General features: G+C 36.7%; 1 protein-coding gene across 1 annotated transcript in view; it reads left to right on the plus strand.

Annotated features, from left to right (window-relative positions):
• Positions 1-21883, plus strand: part of SRSF11 (serine and arginine rich splicing factor 11) — a 25514-nt gene extending 3631 nt beyond the window's left edge. Inside the window, exons 4-14 of the mRNA XM_019471912.1 lie at positions 6241-6374; positions 10365-10474; positions 12520-12612; positions 14115-14164; positions 15710-15837; positions 16827-16908; positions 18083-18214; positions 18766-18855; positions 19554-19649; positions 20305-20443; positions 20554-21883. Coding sequence (XP_019327457.1) covers positions 6241-6374; positions 10365-10474; positions 12520-12612; positions 14115-14164; positions 15710-15837; positions 16827-16908; positions 18083-18214; positions 18766-18855; positions 19554-19649; positions 20305-20443; positions 20554-20748 — 1249 coding nt within the window. The 3' untranslated portion in view covers positions 20749-21883. The remainder of the gene's footprint in view (positions 1-6240; positions 6375-10364; positions 10475-12519; positions 12613-14114; positions 14165-15709; positions 15838-16826; positions 16909-18082; positions 18215-18765; positions 18856-19553; positions 19650-20304; positions 20444-20553) is intronic.
• Positions 21884-21965: the final 82 nt, after the last annotated feature.

The raw sequence follows: 21965 nt of genomic DNA on the forward strand, positions 1-21965 counted from the left end.
CTCCGTGGGGCTGTGCTCGGGGGCATCTCAGTGAGTCGGGTCGGAGCGAGCTGCTTTCTATGCCTTTGCAGCCTTCTTTCTTCTCCGATAGAGTTGCTGTAAGAGTTTACGTGCTTATTACGATTGTAATTATTCACGTAATTATGTTACGCGCATATGTGGGGAAAAGACAGTAGTTCACGGCATGCAGTTCGTAACACGCAGGATTCCTCCTGTCAAATGCACATTTTTCTCTAGGGGCTCTTTATTCCAGGGCTGTCGAGCTGACCTCTGCTGTCTGGTTAACCTCCAGAACTGTAGGCAGTTTATGGATGATTGGCCATAAAACTAAAATTTTGATATAATTATGTGTTCCTTGCAAAGAATTCTGTGCAAAATGGGCAGGTAATCACTAACATACAAATAATACACATTTATTATGTTAGTTAGGCCATAACATTGATTTTGGCCATGTCAGTTTGATTTGTTTTACAGAACCTAGTGTCATTATATGTTGATCTTTTGCATATGTATTATGTAAGTAAAAAGGTTTCTTTTTGCCATGATGAATGAGGATTGTTTGATTGGAGAAAAATCAAACAAGAACACAGTCAATTATTTTTAATACCCAAGACTACTTGGATTTTTTTATTTTAGAAAAAAATGCTATCACAAAGCATTCTTTTTTTCACCATTCAGTCTTCAATCCCTGCTAGCGAAAAAACAGGAAAATTCCCCCATCCTGCTAGCTGGTTATCTGTGCAAATTCAGAAACAGTATTTCTTGTGTTCTTGCAGTTTCTTACTTTGGGTTGGATTTTGGCAATTTCATGTTGGAAATTCAAGCGTAGAAGGAAATGGAATGTGTATGTCACTGAAATTGAGGGACAGTTCCAGACGTGAGAGTTGCGTTGTTAATAGCTGGGATAACTATACTTAAATGGCAGAACCATTAATGCTTGGCAGCCAGCAAAGTAACTCACATTTAAACAGATGCAGTTATTTGATGTGCTGCTCTGTATTTTAATATTTTGTCCAATTTTTGTGGAAGGTTGTTATAGGTGAATTCTGTTTCTGAAACTTTGTAGTTTTAGATACATATTAACTAATCTGTTAAAAGATTACTTTTGTGGTATCAGAACGAGGTGCTCTACAAAAGATCCCAAAATCCAAAGCCCAGCCCAGCAACTCTCCTTTTACCATACTCCAGACTGTATACATTATATATATATGTATATTATACATTCTTAATTTGGCTTCTTTGCACAAATGTGTGGTGAAATACTGGCCCCACAGGACCCTACTCAGTACAAGCATTGGATCTGTCTTGGGGTTGTGCGCTGGAGAGAAGTCTGTGGTGGATATGTTGTGGAGCTGGGCTATGGGAAGAGAAGACATGGCTGCAGGGAGATCTGTGTTGTACCCTTGTGTCTGTAATGTTTGATACTAGTAGATGCGAGTCTTTAGGGCATACTTACTGGTTCATATCCTGGCGTAGGTTTGTTTCTGCAAAAAGGCCGGGCTCCTGCATTTGACTGCTGACTTCTGCCTCCTTTGTTCTGGCACTGGTGTTCTTGTCACTTCAGCTGGGTCATTTTGTTGGTATAGAAAAATGCTGAGTTGACTGCCTTTACAGCTGCGTTGGTGAAGGCTACGTGCCGAGGGAGAAAAGGCAACAAGATGCAAATAACTCCAGTAACCCAGGTGCCAGGTATCTCAAATTGGATGACCAAAAATTACTTAAAACATTTGGCCTAAATTTCTTTTGTATTTCAAAGCCCTAAATGAAAGAGTAGGATGATACTTATTCATCTTGTAGGAATATTGTGGAGATTTCTTAGTATTTATGAAAAAGTTATAACTATAGAAAAGCCACTGAAGAAGTTAATACGGAACAGGAAATATAGTGTAACTAAATAGGCCTTGTGCAGACGATGTAGAAAATACTGAATAGCTGTTGAAGTGAACATTATCATATATCTTCATTCTCGAATGTATGTCTTGGTGGGAAAAACAGCATTTTTGAAAACTGTATATAAAGGTTGTGCAGTTGATACTAGACCAGGCACTTTTTTGGACTGGGTTAATTTTTAACTACTATTTTAAGGAGGTTTTGTGTCATTTCCTTTGTGTTGCTGTCCATACAGAGATGCTAAGGGCTCTGGCACCTCTAGACCCACTGCGGGTCTCAGCTGAGGTGCTCAGGGATCTGATCTCAGGATGCTTTAGAGTCTCCGATTTCATTTCATGCCAAAGAGGGGTGTATTTTCTAATAGTGGCAGGTTCTTTTATCTGTTTCTTCTAAAACCTTTTCTGTGCCTTCTCCTTTCCCTGTCCATGGTGTTCATCCATTTTTTGGAGGGTACAGGATATAAATTATAATCTGTAAATTCTCTCCATAATCTGAATCTCTTTATGTCCCAGATTATACCGGGATTCTTTCTTGCATACAGTATTTCTGAGTAACCAGTCCCATTTCCGTTGCTCTACCTCCTTATTTGATCTTTCTGTCAGTCACTCTGATTCTGCTGTCCCCTGTAGAAGTTCCTTATTCTCCCAGGCTTCCAGATCAGATACAACTTCCTGAGCTTCCCTGCGTTTGTTTCTCTTTCTCTCCCCTCATCCATCTCCTTATCCAGTTTATTTAATCAGCTGTTACACGTTTTATGTATACCTCAGCTTCGTATTACATCTTTAATCTACAACCGGCTCTGTGACTTCTTCCATTTTTCTTCCCTAAACCCTTTCTTGCCTCCTTTTTCTGCTTTTCCTCAACTCCATTGCCTGGTTCTTGTCTTTAGTGTATTCCATATAGCTTCATCCTCCATGGTAGGCAAAACTGAAAGTGGATTTCTGAGAGTGCTTTTTCTTTTGCGTTCCTTTCTTTTGCGTTCCTTTCTTTTGCGTTCCTTTCTTTTGCGTTCCTTTCTTTTGCGTTCCTTTCTTTTGCGTTCCTTTCTTTTGCGTTCCTTTCTTTTGCGTTCCTTTCTTTTGCGTTCCTTTCTTTTGCGTTCCTTTCTTTTGCGTTCCTTGCTTGTGTGTGTGTGTGTATATGCGCACACACACACACATATATAAAAAAGCTGATTTCAGCATATTCTGTTTAGCGTATGAAAACTGCCTTTCCATCAAAACTTAAGTTTCTGCTCTGAAACTTGGACATAAAAGGTCTTATGCCACTGGTGTTTGATAGAAAAACCAATGTGGTCTCTGGTCTTGCTCTTTAGATATGAATGATCCAGTCAAATTTTTACGGACAGAGAATTTTACCAACAAAAAAGCACATCTGATGGAAAATACAGTCTACAGAGTTAAAGCTTGATAAAATTAGGAGCATACTTAATAATAATTCTGTATGTTGGATGGCATAGTAATTGGCAAGATCTTTTGCCTTGTCTAATAACTGCTGCTGAAAGTTACACAAGAACTCAATATCAGAATACCGGCATTACTTGCAATTGCCACTGGTAGTTGGTTTGCTAAGAAAAGGATGACAACTTCTGTTTCCACGTGAAGCACGTGGGTTGGTTCGTTTTTGGGGGTTTTGTTTGTTTGGGTTTTTTTAGTTGTGGGTTTTTTTTTTTTTTAAACTCTGTTTCTTCCCACCCAATGAACATGATAATGTTGAAGAACATCTCTTGCATGAACAATCTATTCACTCCAGCCTGATTCTAGCTTGATTTTACATCAGTAATAATATCAGTAATAATGTTTATGTAAGTGGTAGAAATATCCTTTAAAAAAATCAGATTTAATATTTAAGATGCTGGTTGCAATATGAGGGAACTTCGGTGGAGCGAGTAGTTAGAGGTTATGATACGAAGGTTGGATTTCCCTGTATCTGCTGTATTTCCGAATCTACTGTACTTCAGAATGGGTACATTGTTCAGACATCAACCACAGTAAATCGTCGTGTGTCTCAGCATTCATTGGCACGATGTCTGAGAAAGAATTACTACATTTTTCGATCTCTGGTGGATTAGAATAATGATGGCCTTTTTTTGGTAACTGTTGAGAACGTTCTGTTCTTGATGAATTTCGCTCAGCCACAGCTTGAATTTTAGTGTGACTGGAAATACATTTTTAAAAATGAAATATTAAATGTCAGGCTGCATAAGCATAGCCTTATGTATTTTCAGTTGTTTTTGTAGGTTCAGCTAGCTCTACAGTTTAGTACACAGTGGTACTCATGTATATAAACAGTATCTAGTTTGTTTCATGTTCCCATGTTATCACAGACATTTTAACAATGTTTGAAAATATTATACTGCATTTATGTAATAAATTGTTCAGTTTTTTTAGAACTTAGATTAGTATACCATTCAGGTATGCCATAACTCTTGGATTTACTTTAAAATTTTACTATTGTGATTTTGTTAAACACTGTTTCCTAATGCTTCTTTGGTTTTTATGTTTTTATGCAAATGGTTAAGAAAAAGGCACCATTTTGGCAAGCTACTGTGTATTCATAGATACAAAAGAGCTAATAGTTTCAATTTTCTATCTGTGCCATTTATTGCTACAATGTTACTTTCCAGTTTATTAAATCTGCAAGATGTTGGATGAAGTGGATGTTTCTAATTATAATACCTTAAAAGCTGCAATATACTGGCTCCAATCTAGTTTTTAACATCAGGTTAAATTTAAAGTACATTGAAGTGCGATCTGATAGATGTTTAGGGCAGTTCTTGAGTTTGTGTAAATTGCACGTTGGGCTGAGCCTATGCTCAGTGGTGGTGAAGGTTAGATATTTTTTGGCATTTGCACTAACAAAAATAGATCTTGGATGTCTTTCTTGTTGATGTTGAAGTCATTCTTCTTTCTCCTGAATTCTGACAACTCTCTCTGCGCTATCAGTGCGTAAAAACTTGATCAAAATTCTTCAACCCAGATAAAATTGTTTTGGCAGTGGGATATATTTTGAAGAGCTAGTCTTATAATTGTTTCTGGGAATCTAGTTAGTAAAGGTAGATCTTTGTCATGAAGAGTTAGTGAATATTTTTCAGAGCTACCTCTTTAGGCTAATTTGTACCTCTGATATTTGAGGGCAGAACCGAACAGCACATGTACCCTGGCCTTGTTTAGGAACTAGGGTTTTAGGACTTGCTACTACTCTCAGTACCTGCCCTGCACCTTCAAGAGGCAGCTTTTAACTCATCTGCTGCACAGTTGTGTCTGCATAACAATTTTTCTTGCTGTCTTTTAGTTCATATGTCTGATTAAAGCAAAATCTGCACCATTTTCAGGATATATGGACTTTTGGAACCCATTCTGAACCTTTATTGGGTTCATTCTGCCTCTGCTTTTTGGGGGTTTGGTTTTGTTTTGTTTCAGGGAAGGGGAGGGGGGAACAGTTGTATGGCCTACAATTCTTTCCTATTGTTGTAGGAAGTAGGTACTTCTGTTCTTTTCAAGTGACTCAAAACTTCTGCATTCTCTTGGATTTTCCATGTCTGGGATTTTTTATACAGCTTTGCTGACAGAAACCCATTTTGAGCTGTGGATTAGGTACAGACCTATCTTGGAAAGAGGTCTATGTTTACTGATGGGTTGTTTAGGAACTCTTCACCCATTAGTGAGATTTCAACTGTAGTGTTGCCTACCTGAGCTTCTTGAATTTCTTTGTGTTTAGTTCTGTTACTGCTGAATGATAGACACATGTTTAGCAGTGTACATCCCTTCAGAATGAGCTTGGCAGTTTCTGTATGTGTGAGAAGCATCATGATGAAGTTTGGTATAGAAGCTTTTATGAAATTGTGTTGATAAGTAAAATCATAGTGGTCTTTTAATCATTACCCTCTTCGTTTCATAATTTACCTTAATAAGTAATTTGGGGCCTAAAGCAGAGAGCGTAAAACTACTGGTTTTGTTAACTTATGTGGTATACGTAGTAGGTAACTTATTATCTTTCTTGAGCAAAGTTTTTCTTTGTCTCCTTCCCTTCTCACAGACAGGTCATGAAAGTTAATTTGCATTTAGGTGACTGGTCATAGATACATTGTGCATAATAGAATTCATTGCAAATGAGGCAATAAAGCAATTTTGCAATTTTACAGTGAATTCGCTTCATTCAATGTAATTTCGTATCTGTGGTCATGCAAAATGATGTTTGATACAAAACCTGAAATTGTGTTCTTGCGTAAAGTACCTCATAGCCCCGTATGACTTCCTAGTTTGGTGGAAGTGGAGATACAATAGAAGTTACAAGTTTCATACTGTCAGAGTTGCTTCCATCTAAGTAATTTATTTCTTTCTTTTTCAGTGATTCTCCTTTGCCTGTTTCATCGCGTGTCTGTTTTGTAAAGTTCCATGATCCTGACTCGGCAGTTGTGGCCCAGCATCTGACAAACACTGTATTCGTTGACAGAGCGTTGATAGTCGTACCATATGCAGAAGGTTTGTGAATCGTTTAATGGCCTATGAAGCCACCGTATGATGGCATTTTATTCCAGTATAGTTCACAAAAATGAGGATTAGTAAAATGTCAAACATATAAGAGATTAACATTTTGAAACCCTTGGTATATTGCCATTGGCCCATGGATTAAACTATTGACACTAAATGAAAGTGGAAAGTTTACCTCTTACTGATTTTGTGTGTCTTTAAGTTTAGAATATTAACGTTTTAGGCAGAATTATTTGCAAATTTTGCTCTTTATCAGTCTCAATGAGACATTTTCCTAAATAGACTTATGCAAACAGGTCAACATTTTAAGGAAATTTTGCCTTAATAATTAAGTGTTTGCCACTTTCACGTAGGCATAAATCTCTTCACGAGAATGGTTTCTCCCTCCCTGAGAGTGCATGGGAGAGTAGATTAACATTTCTTTGAGATATGCTGCCGCTGCATTTAGTTGGGAACTTCCCTGAAAAGGCACTCACTCTCATTGTGAAGTCCAGTATACCAAGGGTTTGAATAATTATGGTTTAATTTGAAAGTGAGATCTTCCAAGAGGTGCCAAATGGGCACTGGTACTAGTTTTTTATTCCAAGTTTTCTTGTTCATCCTTGATATATTTTATAGAATTTCACTAAATAATAAACTCTTCTCTCTGTTATTTGTGTGTGTGATTTTTGTAGTGGAGAAGGCAAATGCAAAGCCCTTCCAGATGACTGAAAAACAGTGGGTCCTCTGCAGCTACAGGGGATTCTAGACATTAACTAAAGGCCAGCAAGCACTCAAGTCCCCAAGTGTTTTCCTGGTGTAACCACTTGTTAACTACATTTTCTCTTCTTCTTTTTATTTTTACATTTTAGGGTGTTACAGTAATTTGAAAGGCAATGAGCAGGGTTTTTGGAACTTACCTTAAAAACAAAGTGCTGAGAAGACACCTCTTCTTACAGAAGTCTTATTAAACTCTTCTAGACTTGCTTTAGAAGTAATTGATTTCCATTGTACTATTTCTTGATTTACTTCTGAAATAATGGATTTTCCCAGATTGCTTGAATTAAATAAAATCTCTGCAGATTAAGTCATACTACAGTAATAAATTTGGTACATGGCCTGGGTTCAGACCTATAATCAAGACATTGTAATGCTGTAGGCTGTCTTTTGAGGCCTGGGGAGCTGTCTTATCTTTGTATTCCTTAAACTTACAAGATATGAAAACTTAATTTCTGGAATGGAGGAATCTGCAGTGTGACCTTTGATTGAGACACGCTGCTTTTTGAGAGTACAGAACACGTTCTGAAATTGCCCTTGATTTACTGCTTCTGCTTTCACTAGTTTAGGTATAATAGCATAGTTGAAAGGCATCTTGTCCTCGTCTTTGTATTAAAGCATGATATAGCAACAGTCCATCTGACTTAGTACTGAAATATTCTCCAAGGCCCATGGTGAAGAATGTTAGTGTTTAACTTTTCCAATAAGGATAAAAACATTTTTCTCTTTGTCGGTCTGACTTTGTCCATTGTGCTTGATGGTGGATAAATCTGGCACATTGAGAAATCTGCCCAGTAGTTTTGGTTCAGATTGTGTAAAGAAAATAAAATTAATAAAGTAGAACATTTTAATGGGCCTGTTTAAATCAAGGAGTTCTTCATGGGCTGTTTCTTGTGGTGTTCTAGCGGTTCAGAATGTTGATGTTTTTGGCATAATGGTGTGGCGTATCACAAGAGATATGTTCAGCCAATTAAGTTACGCCCCCAGGTTTTGTAATCATATGCTTTTGTCCCTGTACTGGAGTATAGTTTTTCCTGCAAATGCATACTGCCAGGGTCCCAATTCAACAAGCTATTTAAGCACGATACAGCAAGATTCTTAAAACTGTGGTGAAATTGCTCATGTGCTTAAAGCCAGGCGTATGCTTAACTACTGTGCTGAACTGGGCCCTTTTATCTTTTATTTTCTATTGTGATAATTCTGTATTAATATTGCCTGTCACTAAAGTAAATGTTTATTATCTGTTTAGTGCAATAATTATCCCCTATATCACAAGCGCACTCCAGTTTTAGCATACACAGACATTTTGGTGTTGGCTGTTGCTTTGTGTTATAGAACTATACACAAAGTCTACGGTAAGGTTTAGTATTTGTAATTTTCACTGTGATATTCCTAGATTTGGAAGGAACTCTAAGATTAAAGATGGCTGGGGGGGGTATTTAGGTTCTTTGGTTAATGTTTGTTTCTTTTGTCTGTTTCTTTTTCTTTCATTTCTACACATTCATGCAGTATTTCATGGTTCTAACAAAGCAGCAGTAAAAAAAACTCTTGAAGCATGAAAATTAACTGGTGAGGGGCCTCATTGCTTTTTTTTTAAAATTGTAGTTTATTTATTTCTAAATACTTTTTTAAAAAAAATTAGAGGATCAGATGCATGATTTTTTTTAATGGATGCAGATCTTCTATGAGGTGTCTCAAGATAAGTCTGAGGATTTGTATTTAGATGCCAGAAATGTTGTAGTTGCACTAATTTGAAATGTTTAGATATAATTTATAAATATCCTCTGAGACATAATTTTGCATGCAAAATTACCCCATAATCTCTCTGTAGGTATGTTAATATATTTATGCATTAATGCCCTTTATCTAAATGACCTTTTTCCCCCCTCTCCCTCCATAACTTTTGGTATCTAAATTGATGACAGCTCAATGACACAAGCAAGATAACAGTGCTGTGTATTATACATTTGTTTATATTATCGGCACTTCTCAGTATAGGTGGAAGGAACCATTACCTTTATTTAACAGTGGTTTTTCTTTTTTGTTGTTGTGTTTTACAGTTCTTTTCCCTGGTTCAGCCTGAACTATATACCAGGCCCTGCTGAAAATACCACCCAACAGTTTTCTTCTGCAGCTTATCCAGTTTCTCTTAAGTGCCCTGTACATATTGTATGTTTTATGATGAGATGCAGTTTCTTAATATGTATTACAGAAACACTACTGGTATTTGCAAATATATAGTAAAATTGTTTTATTGAACTCTCATTTTGGGGGCTTGGGCACATTAACAAATTAATCCATCTGTATAGGGCTTTTGCTGTTGGATAGAATAAAAATACTTACATAATTACTTGTTCCATAGTAGGACCCTTAAAATTATATGTGCAGAGCAGGCAGTAAAATAAGACACTTGTCTTAGTTGGCTGCAAGATTTTGGGCCAGAAGTTTCTTCTGAAATGGCAGTATGTAGCAGCATTCTTGGTACAATAAGCATGGCACATATTGGAACAAATGCATTTTACTGCACAGGTAAGGAATGTGCCACAATATACTGTATGTATGCACCCATCCAGCCACAGACACACATACACAGCGTGTATTTGAAGATCTGCAGAGACTTTCATTTTCATTTGACAAGTCAGCAAAAGCCCTACGCTTGATTCAGCAAAAAATATTTCCATACCTTCTCTTAAGTTTTACAAAATTTATATGGTAGGTGTAAAAGAAAACATAGTGAACTGTACCATATTATTAACCCCTAAATCAAACTTTTTTTGTCTTGTGTATCTTGATTTTTCTGTGTGCTTTATAGTGAAGCAGCCGACACGAGTCGTTGTTCATAAAACAGCTTTTGAAAGTTGAGAGCACACCCCTGGAGAACCGACTGTGCTTGCTTACGTTTGGTTCATGACTTAAAAATCGAGTACAGGTGATGAAATCTTGGCAGTGTTAACAAAAAAGTAGTGTGTATTGTGCTATTTTTTTGCTCTAGAAACTTAACCATTTGTAGAGAAAAAGGAACAGTCAAATTTTCACACATTGAAGTTTCATTCTGACAAAAAAATTAATGATAAATATTAATAGACATCAAGCTTTGTATTTTAGCCAACATAAGTACTTTCAACAAACTCAGGTGGTGTATCAGGGAGACATTTTCTGGGTGTATTTGTGTATTTTCTGCCTTTGAAATGGAATGCATTCTAATGCAAGGCTATTTCTCTGCAGGAGTTATTCCTGATGAGACTAAGGCTTTGTCTCTCTTGGCACCAGCTAATGCTGTGGCAGGTCTGCTGCCTGGAGGTGGACTCCTGCCTACTCCCAACCCACTTTCTCAGGTAGGCTTTCCAGTTAGACTGAAGTAAAGGGAAACGGTTAGATGTATTCTGTTAGATTCTAACTTGCTTTCTGTTGTTTTTTTTCAGGACAAATAGACTGATGTGCTAATGCTGATTCCTAGAATGTTTTAGTTTATATACCTTGATGGATTGTTACAGCTATCTGATATGAATTGTTGCAAAACGATGATAAGTTGCTAGATGGGATACTTGTATTTCCCAAGTATGATGCTTCTGGTATCTCAGGGGCCCTGTGTTTCTCTCTCTCTCTCTCTCTCATCCCTCTTTTATCCATTGTACACTTACAGACAGATCTGACAAGCAGTAGAGATCTCGTAGATTTTAAATTCGTGAAGTTCAAGGAGTTGACATGCTGTGGAGATAGCTTCTGTTAATACTCCAATTTAGGGGAAAAAATTGTAGCCTGTATTTGCTCATTATCTAAATACACAAGAATTCTTGTGGAAGATGAACAGTAAGAATTAATACATTGTGGAAAAAGTTTCAGTCAAAGCACATATCTTATTAGAGAACAGAGAATCAAAGTACAAGAGGCAAATTAATAAGAATAAAGCTTCATTAATTCTGCAGTTCTCAAATCTGCTTCTTCAGCTTGTGCTTAGCTCTTCTTTGTGTAGCTTCTGTTAGATTTCTGATTGCATGAAAGATATACTTGCCATTGAGTTATTCAGAAGGTCTCTTTAACCATATGTAGAGGGAAAAGTCTAATGTTTAACTTTGAAACTCGAGGAAAGGGATGGAAGAAACAAATACCGTCTTAAAGATTTCTTTCACCAAAAATTGTATGTATATAAATTCCTGAAACTGGTGGTGAACCACCTTAATTTTAGTTCTGTCACTCTGAATCCCAGCCTACTCCAGTCCACTTAATGGTAGAATTTATTTAACACATCCATTTTATGGAAAATTGTGGTGGATGGTCATTTTTTTCAAACCCATCTTGAAAGCTTGTTATGTAGCTCCTTTTGGCTTATTGGGAGTTGGGCATCTAACTCAGTAAAAACGAATTAGAGCTGTAGTTTATGTTCACGAAATCAGTGTGTGGGAATGTGGCTTTTTCTTTTGAGACTGCAGGAAGAAGTCTATACAGTTTTAAGAGATCAGCTAACTGAAAAACTCATTGTCAAAAAGTGGAAGGTTCTGACATGCTCTTGCTGCTGCTTTTATGCTGGCTCTGGAGCTCATCAGATCTTTTTGTGAACTATTGTGTTAGCTTGATGCAGACAGCACAAAAATAAGTTCTCTGATGGCTCAGTGGGTTGAATTGCTTGACAAATGAGTCTCAAGTGCCAGAGCAGTCAGAAAGGAGGCAGTGAGAAGGAAGGAAGGGAGAGCAAGACCTCATAGCAACAGCACAGTGTTTGATTAACATAAGATCACGTGGCTTTTAGCACAGTGTGTTGTTTTGTTTCAGTGTATGTTTTGATCATCTCACTTTAAATGGCCAAAAAACAAGGTTCTTTTTTGAGGCTTCTAGATTAATTTAAGGAATTCAGACCTATACAGTCATCCTACTTATTCTTCCAGTAGCTTTTCAACCCGTTTGCCAGTTTTAACCAAATCTGAGAAATTTGCAGAGATGTAATAATATTATATTGTCTTTTAACACAAAACATGTTAATTTCAATCCTAAATTGATTTAGATATGCAGTAGTTGGCTCAGAAACTTATAATGGATTTTCATTTTAACACTGGAAAAGAATTTAATTGTAAACTATTTCTTGAAGGTAGTGGAATGCTTTACTTTTTTACTTCCCCCACCCCCCTCCCCCTTTGGGATGCAGAGGAAATGGAATTTCATTTTAGAATATTTATAGGAAAAAAATCTTTCATATACTAAGCTTTGGAATACCTGAATAAGGAAAACTGAAATACTCTCACTGACCTCAGTATACTGTTTCCTGTGGCTAGAAGCCTAAGTAAAACCCAGTTCAAGTTTCCACGTGTCTAATGCTTGGGAATCTTGATCTAACAGCTTTTTATCAATTGCATATGGCTTTGTCTAATTGCTGTCTTTGTTACAGATTGGTGCTGTTCCTTTAGCTGCTTTAGGAGCTCCTGCTCTTGATCCTGCCCTAGCTGCTCTTGGGCTTCCTGGAGCAAACTTAAACTCTCAGGTATGTCACACATTCTAAAATTTTCTTTATTGTCCCTAGCACATACTTAGTTTGACTAGCATACGTGATGCTCTTAGTGTTCACCAGTATATTAAATAACAAGCTGAAGTTCTGGAAATACTATACTTAGGTTTGAAGAAGTGTTACAAAATATTACTTTTTATTAAAGGCTTGGCTCAGTGTAGTCTGCACAGGCTGCTGGTTCTTTAAACTTCTTGGAATTGTTACAGAATGCAGTCTTTGTTTCTTGGCATAGCAGGTTTATATATGAACACTTTTCTTTTGCTACCCTCTTTTCTGTTTTAAAAGTAATTTTGATTTATATCAATTTAACAGCCACTGTCTGTAAAATCCAGTGATAGATTTTTCTGAGCACCTGTTTGGATTAAATAGTATCTGTAGGAGTATCGAATTAAATGCCGGAAGAACCTAAAAAATAATTTGGGACTAATAATGAAATATTTCAAATATGTGTCATTATCAAGGTATGAACCTGTCTTGTACTTACAGTAAAACAAAAAATTGCTTGACTTTTTAATTTTGTAGGTGTGGAAAATACTGAGGAGACTTTGTTATACTGTAGTCTTTTTAAAACTGAATAAAAAAAGACTCTTAAGTACTAAGTAATAGTGAGTTGAATATTGAGTTAATATTTAAGATATAAGAACCAAATACTGTACAGAGAACATTTTACAGATACAAGTAGTAATAATTTAATGCTTTGCTAAGAAATCCATTATTTAGCATTCTCTTTATGCATGCCATATGTAGTAACAAACAAATAATGGTGATAATGAAATAAGAAATGAAAAAAAAAAGTATTCTAAATGCATCATAGAAAAATATAAATTTGGTATGATGGATTGTTTCCTTTGTCCGTTAAGCCAGCTGATTGTAACAAACTGTTTGGGTTCAGCACATGGCTCCCTCTGTATAAAGAAAATTAGTGGGGACTAAATATTTTATTGTTAATACACCACTGGTACAGGAAGTGACCAATTGTAATAATACCTGGATTTTCCTAAGAGCTGTGAAATAGATTTTTTTTTTTTTTTTGTGGAATTTTTAGAGTAAAGAAGCTTTTGCTTATTGTTCATAAATTGACATTGAGGACTACCCATGGACAGGCAACTTAGTTCTCTAATGAGATCTCTATTTTCTTGAAGTAACAGAGAAATAACCTGTAAAAACCAAAAGTGTATTTTTATTCTAAAGTGCTTCGATTCTGTCCAGGAAGGGGCCTATGTTTGGCCGCTATGGGGAAAAAAAGTACCTAAGCACCACTGAAATGTGATGTTTACACCCTCACCACCATCCACAAGTTTTAAAACAGACCAATATGCCTTTTCGTCTGTAACTTGTTTGGGGTGTGTTTTGTTTTGATTTTTTCATCTGTAGAGCCTGTTTGCTTTAGCCATTGGGTACATTCAAGGAAGATAATCTTCTTAAGCATACACATCTTCCAATGTGGTTTTAACTTTTTTTTTTCCCCCCCCTCACAGTCTCTTGCAGCAGATCAACTACTAAAACTTATGAGCACAGTGGATCCAAAGTAAGCATCAGTGTTTACAAATATTTGTATTGCAATACACTTGATCTTGGGAATATCTGTTGTGATTCAGTATCCAATCTTTGTCCTGCTGGATCTAATTAAGGTTGGAGAAAACTAGTGTCTTGGGGACCTTGTGCAGACCCTCTTTTGCGTGCTAGAGAGAAAAAAGGGGAAGAAATTAAGATTATTCAGCCTTTCATCTACAGAACACCACCAATTAATCTCTGGGATTTCATTTTGCTAGAGACAGAAATTCTGGTTTTCGTATGTCATTTTTGTCACTTCTGTGTCTGTAATGTAAAGGTGCGGCTAGCACCTTATGTCCTGCAAGGTTGAAATGAAAGGGCTATGGTTGAGAATGAGCTGAGACCAGCAACTGTTGTAAAAGACAATAATAAAAGAGTCTATGTATGTTACAGCTGTTGGAAGATAACAAAAGACAGCATGTCTTATTACTTGGTAGAAAAAGGGTGCAAATAACAGTAAGCACAAGTATTTGCTGATTTTCATTTCAGTATTCAGAAAAAGGATAATTTTATTCAAAATAGTATGGCATGGGGACAAAGAAGTAGGGAAGGATTGCAGCACTTAATGTATTAATGTGCTGTTAAGCTATTGATAGCATTGCAATAGGATGATAAAAACATATGCCATTGAAAAAAAGCTATTAGATTAGTAGATGAAAAGTGTTCTAAATGCAAAGAAACCACATCTGCCTCAGAAAGCCCTTGTACTGCAAATTGCAGGAAGCTTTGGGGAGAATTCTTTCAACTCTCAGCTTTGGGAAGGCATATCAACGTATGCTTGCCCTGCTGTTGTATTAGCTAAATAGACTACTTCTATCCCTGTTTGGCTGTTCCAGTGTTTTTAAATTGTCAGAGCCATCTGATCTATACCAGGGGATAAAGCTAGCTATGTGATCTATCTTTGGTTTTAATACTGTTCTGGCATATTATTCTCTATTTTAAATTGACATTTCTGTAAGCAGGGAATGCATAACTGATTGAACAAAATAGTTACCCAAGATAATGGATTAGATAAACATCAGTCAGGTATATTGGGTATACCTGGTTGGCTTCAAAGCCACCTTGTAGAACACATCTTCTGAACTTTAAATCTCATCACTGTTTGTAGGCTTCTCAGTATGGCTTATAAAAATGGAAACTGACTTCCTACTGTGTAATATACTGTTTCCTGTGGAGTTGCTCTTTTCAGGTGATGAGAATTGAAATTGTGTTGTACAAAAATGTTCTGAAAAGTGTCATTAGAAACATATCTGTGCAAGACAATACAAACTTTCCTGCTATTTACAGTTTACTGGAATTCTAAGAGCCGTATGTGCTAGTATCTTGTGCCACTGTTTTCAGCACACATATCCCATCACATCTTAGACTTACTACTCTGTTATCTGAACAGTGACAAAACGCAGGCAGATTCCGATTCACTTAGATCAGTCACTTTGAATAGGCTGCAAACTGACAATGGAGGCATGTATTTCTTGGATTCATCAATACTGAATTTCTAAAATTCTTTTTTGTTTACCAGGTTGAACCATGTAGCTGCAGGTCTTGTTTCACCAAGTCTGAAATCAGATACCTCCAGTAAAGAAATAGAAGAAGCTATGAAAAGAGTACGAGAAGCACAGTCATTAATTTCTGCTGCTATAGAGCCAGGTAATTTTAAATCGTAGAATACCTCATTCAATTCAAGATGGAGTTTTGACATGGTATATGATAAAAGCTAACGGTCTGCAAAATGTTGGCTTAATGCTTTCATGTTCTGTAGTGACTTAATTTATAGTTGACAGGTTTTTAGTTGTCCTACAGTGTGAACGATTCGTGTGTCCTGCAGAACAATGCAGGGAATTAATCATCTGTTGTTTTTCCCAAAATTCACTTGATACGAAGATGGCAAAATGCTTGAGCTTCCCCTGATTGAAGTTCATACTGCCATCTCTGAGTTTTCACTGGAAACAGCAAGTGGCTTAACCACTTGACATCCTAGTGATGTTTGTTCTTGGGGATGATTTCCTTTCTTTTAATTCCTTAGTCTGTAAATAATTCTTTTTTTTGTAGCTTATTTCAGTAGATTTTATTTTAGGACAAGGTGCAGCAGTTCGTCCACAAATGTCAGATCCACCAAATCTGAGAAGCAGTAACTTGGAACACTGAAAATACAGTTTGCAGCCTCCTGATCATTTTCAGGAAAGGATAGAGCTCCTGTTCTTTTATTATACCAGAAAAATGCGCTCAAGTTTTGCTTGAGGCTTTTTGTGGGAAATTCAAAACAATAATTTGAGAGATTGTTTAGCCCTTCACAAAATGGCAGATTCTGAGATTTTAACAAGACTTTCCATTGCCCTGCAGCTGTCATCTTTTAACTGACTTAAATTAAACATTTTCTGAATTTTGATTTCTTAGTTTTGCATAAAACTTTGTTGGTTTTATGTCACATACATGTCTTTGTCACGTGTTCATTGTTTGTGTCATCTTTTGAGGAAAAGGATAGATAAGCCTAAATTTCAAATGTCAAAATATTCCTTATGTTTTCTTTATCTTATTTATATCTGTAGTGTGAAGCTCAACTTCCTTTCCAATATAAAATCTTTTGAATACTAAAATAACATTGGGGTTTTTACTATGCTTTTCCTTTTTAACACCAGACAAAAAAGATGAAAAACGAAGGCATTCGAGGTCAAGGTCACGCTCAAGGAGGAGGAGGACACCTTCTTCATCTAGACACAGGTAGTTAGCTTATTTGCTTTAAAAAAACCCAAACACATAGCTGAAACAATTCTTTCAAAAATACTTCTTGGAAGTGACGCTTCACTTGTGGAGGCTGACAAATGGAAGAATGCAAATGGTCTGAAGAAAGCTGAGGCTGTGATTTAGCTAGACTGTAGCGTGAGATGGAGGCCTACCTCTGGTTCTGTAGAAAGGGCGGGAGAGAGATGATAGCAAAAAATACCTCAAAAATACCTTAAACTACTGCAGAAGGAACTTCAGGACCCCTAGTCCTAGCAGTGTTTGGACTCTGATTTTATTTAACAATAAGTTGTTTCTTGTATCAGATAAGAAACACCTTAGCACAGAGCCTTGGTTTTACACAGCCCTCACTGCTATGAACACCTAAGCTGTTGTAGGCTGTCCATTTTAGAATAGTTCCTTAAATCTCTGTTCTTTCTTCAGTCTTTTTCCAGTGTGCTCGTGTGGTAATTACAGTTTGTCTTAAAACCAAGTACTAGGAGACTTCTCTTGAGCATTGTTATTTATGTACATAAATGTTTACCTGTTGGGCTGTTTGTTTCTAGTATGTGCAGCAAATTCAGCTTAGTGGAAGTATCTGGGACAAAAGTTTTTCCAGTGTTTTCTAGGTTATGAGTTACTTGGAGATCAGGTCTGTTCAGATATCCTGACTAGAGATCGTAATATTGTCCTACCCAAACAGAAAGACATATGGCTTATTTATGCTGTTGGCTTGTCAATTCCAATTAGACAGTGCATGCCAGTGGTCTGTGCAAAGCCATTTTAACTGTGGCCTTCCCATTTGTGCTTTTTTGCTATTTTCATATTGAGTAATTGGCTTGTATTTGGTTTAGTGTTTTAAAAACTTCTTCACATTTCAACATGACTTACCAGTTTTCCTCTACGATAGGACTGATATTTTCTTACAAGGAGAGTAATAAGAAAGCTGATTGAAGCATCATTGTTCTTTGACATTTAGCATTTGTGCACTTCCTTTTTCCATTTCCTTGGTGGACTCAGTGGACTCAGCAACTCCTTTCCTGTTTTCTGTATTCTTTTTTCTGTTTTCTGTATCATTATGCGTTACAATACTGTTAGCGCTGAGCAGATGGATTCTGAATGGTCTATCAAAATTTCATATACTTAACTCCCATGTACAATGTGTTACTGGTAGACGGTCAAGAAGTCGATCAAGGAGAAGGTCCCATTCAAAATCAAGAAGCAGGAGGCGATCTAAAAGTCCAAGGCGAAGAAGATCTCATTCCAGAGAGAGAAGCAGAAGGTCTAGGAGCACGTCCAAAACCAGGTAATTGCTTCAGTAAACCTGTTCTATTTGCTAGAAATTAAATTATTAAATTTTGGTGCTTAATTAAAAAAAAACCAACCAAAACCACAAACAAACAAAAAACCTAGGGCAGAATGAACTAGTGGCTCTTTTTAAAGTCACAGTCTCTTGTAACGTCTTACAGAATTATATTACACTTGCCCTATGCGTGTGCAGTTAGTTACATAAAAACATGTGACATGCTTTTCCTAAGAGTCAACAGATGCAGCAGGCATTAGCTGAATCACTCAGTAGCTGTCTTTGGAAAGCAGGAAATGTGAGCATCTAGACTTGCAGATTTTGTGCTGCTCGTACACAGAAGCTATAAAAGAGCTGTTCTTTTATTTTGCTGTAGATAATTGTAATCTTTGTTTCCATTAATATAATGTGCCTGGCCCCAGAAATACTAAACAGTATATGGTATCCAATGTAGTTATCATGTCTTCGTTCGTTTTCCTACATAGCAAAAGTAGTGAATGCTACTTGAATTGTTTGAAAATGACTTAAACTTAAAATCTGTATTTTACTAAAAGGGATAAAAAGAAGGAAGAGAAAGAAAAGAAACGTTCTAAAACTCCCCCCAAAAGCTACAGCACAACTAGACGATCAAGAAGCACAAGCAGGTACAGTCACATGAAAGTTTTCCTCGGTCTCTATTTCCAGCACGCTCTATCCACTTTAATAGAAAGAACATTCTTGTATGTAATAGGATGATGATTCTATTGTGGATATATTGGGTACATGCACAAATGCATGTATACTCCTTCTACCTATGTCTGTAAGATGCTTTATTTTTTTCCCTGATACTGTAATTTTCTGGAGGTATTGTTTGGGCTTAGAATAGTTTCTACTTGCTCTATATCAAAGAGAGTATGATGCTTTGAGGTCACTGTTAAACACTGTCCTGATTTATGGAATAAATACATGCAAAATGCTTGCCATTCTTTTTTAGAAAACTTCCAAAATTAACTTGCAGTATTAACAAGAACAAACTGGTTTATTCCTATTTGCAAAAAGAGTCAGTATCCCTAATACAGTCTAAGCTAGCAACTTGTTCATGAAGGTGGAGGTAGAGCAGGAAACAACTTACTCTGCTGATCAGCAACTGTGTGGGCTTTGCAGTACTGCTAATAGTAAATATCCGTTTTGAGTTATACATATTTACTACCTTTTGAGCAGTGCTGGTTTTGGAGCCAGAGATGTATTTGTAGCTTTTAAAAAAAAAAAAAAAAAAAAAAAAAAATTTTTTTTTTCCCTGGAGGAAAAAGAGGGAAAAAAAAAAAAAAAAAAAAAAAAAAAAGCATTGATCTCTTTCCTGCAGAGAAAGACGACGTAGAAGAAGCAGGAGTGGAACACGGTCACCTAAGAAACCCAGGTCTCCTAAAAGGAAAATGTCCCGGTCCCCATCTCCAAGAAGGTCAGTATGCCTCTTGGCTAAAAAAAAAAAAAAAAAAAGTGTCTGGGTGGAAAATGCCCAAGATGTGAGCTATAGCAAAGATTACAGGGGGTTGTTTTGAAGATGGCGTGTGTTTGGCTTGTTCCTTATACCTAGCCCAAAGGTTGACTTCTTGAGCGAGAGAGTGCATCTCTGCTGCCTGCTACGGCTTTTATCATAATTTAATCGGCTTTAAGCATAGAGCTTCTCTGTTAGTGCCCAAGAACTCCAAACGTGAGGTATTCCACGGGTGAGGAGTAGGAAATACCCAGAGTTCCCGTCCGGTTTGGCTCTGTACAATAGGAGTCAACTGACTTTTGGGTGGGCCTGGGCATTTTGTGATCCTCTCTCCCTAAATGGGGAACTTGAGCCGCTCCTTCATAAAATGCTATAGTGTTGCTATTCCTAACAGGGCATTTCTTAGACTTCGCTTTGTGGTGGTTGTGTTCGATTGAGAGCTAAGAAATCGGATGTTTGGTTATTTTCTGAAAGCGAATGGTGTGTTTTAGTTGCACATTGCTATTTCTCCTGTTAGATTTGTAATGAACTATGGGTAGCAGTCTGGACGTGGTCTGTGTTCTAGTTATGGAATGGTGTGATTGTGGTTTTCATTCTTCTACATACTTTTTCATTGTAGACATAAAAAGGAAAAAAAGAAGGATAAAGACAAGGAGAGAAGTAGAGATGAGAGGGAGCGGTCAACAAGCAAGAAAAAAAAAAGCAAAGACAAAGAGAAGGATCGAGAACGAAAATCCGAGAGTGATAAAGATGTGAAAGTATGTTTAAAAACCTGTTTAACTGCACTGCCTATACTGTAGTGTTAACCTTAAACCAACAGGGGCTTTGAAAGCAAGTTTTACTTTTTTTTTTTATCTCGGCAAAGCAGGTCACAAGGGATTATGACGAAGAAGAACAAGGATATGACAGCGAGAAGGAGAAAAAGGAAGAAAAGAAAATGGCAGATTCTTCCTCCCCTAAAGTAAAGGAGTCTGCTGCCGATAAAGGAAGTGGAGATTCAGCAAGGGAATCCAAAGTAAATGGGGATGATCATCATGAAGAGGACATGGATATGAGTGACTGAATTTTGCCTTTGCAGTGAACGCAGCTGCAGACGTGCATCAGTGTCATTCCTGTGTGATTCTTTTATGCTGTACTTGTTAATCCTAAATCTAGATGTATACAGCTCTAAGCTATACATGGTTTGTAAATCTCCTGATACTAACTCACATCAAAAGCTTTATAGAAAGGTAACCATTCTTGTTACGGCCGAAAGGGATTGCGTAGCCAAGCAATTTTTACTAACTTGGTGATGCTTCAAGCAAAAGTAAAAAGCTGCATGCATCTACAGCAGGCATGGACTGTTTGTTGTATGATCTCCTTTAGTAAATCAGCTCACTTATGATAGTGTTTCTAGAATTTGATTCATTGCAGTAATAGAGCAGTATAGGGAATGCACTGACTGCATGTTGATTGTGGCAGAAACATCCTAAATGTTCTAAAGTCCTACAACATACGGTGGATCTACTTAAGGGTCTTAAGTGTGACTACACAAAAAAAATTGACAGTACATCTGAAAATAAGCATTCTGATATAGGTAGTTTTTTGGTTTTGTTTTTTTTAAGCCATGTGGCTGGGGTTGTTTTGTTTTGTTTTGTTTTTCCCAGTGGGTTTTGTTTGGCTTTGACAAAGTTAAAATGCACTAACCTTTTTGAGGGCTTTTTTTAATCTGTCAGTTCAAATCCATCTCAGGCGAGTTGTAATGGTTCTTAACTTTTCTTCTTGAGCCTTGGGAAGTGAAAATCTCTGCTTGATCGGTGCCCAGTGATTAAAGGTTGATTCATGCAGTTTTCATAATCCAGGTCGTTTTATTTGTTTAATGAGCTAAACACATTGCAAAAAGGTAGTGCATTTTAAAATTGACCTTTGTATGCTTTTAAAAGCAAGTCTACTTGATAATGTACTTTTTACTTGATCTCAAGTTGTATAAACTAATAAATTTGTGTTTACTGTCACTGCAGTAGTAATCTTATGCACACAGTGATTCCATGTTATATGCAAAGTAGTTAGGCAAGCTGTTTTCTTAGTTACAGAAGTTCAAGAGCTTTTACTTTTGTGCAGGTAAAAAGGCAAAAGTAGGCTACAGTCTGTGCCATGTTGATGTACAGTTTCTGAAATTGTTTTACAAAACTTTGATAATAAAACCCTTAAACTTATACTCATGTTCCTATAAAACTCTGCTGGTATTTATTTACACCACTGAATGTATGAAACTTTACCTCATTCATTTAGAGTATACAT

This window comes from Aptenodytes forsteri, unplaced genomic scaffold, assembly GCF_000699145.1.
Source record: "Aptenodytes forsteri isolate BGI_AS27 unplaced genomic scaffold, ASM69914v1 Scaffold290, whole genome shotgun sequence".
NCBI lineage: Eukaryota > Metazoa > Chordata > Aves > Sphenisciformes > Spheniscidae > Aptenodytes > Aptenodytes forsteri.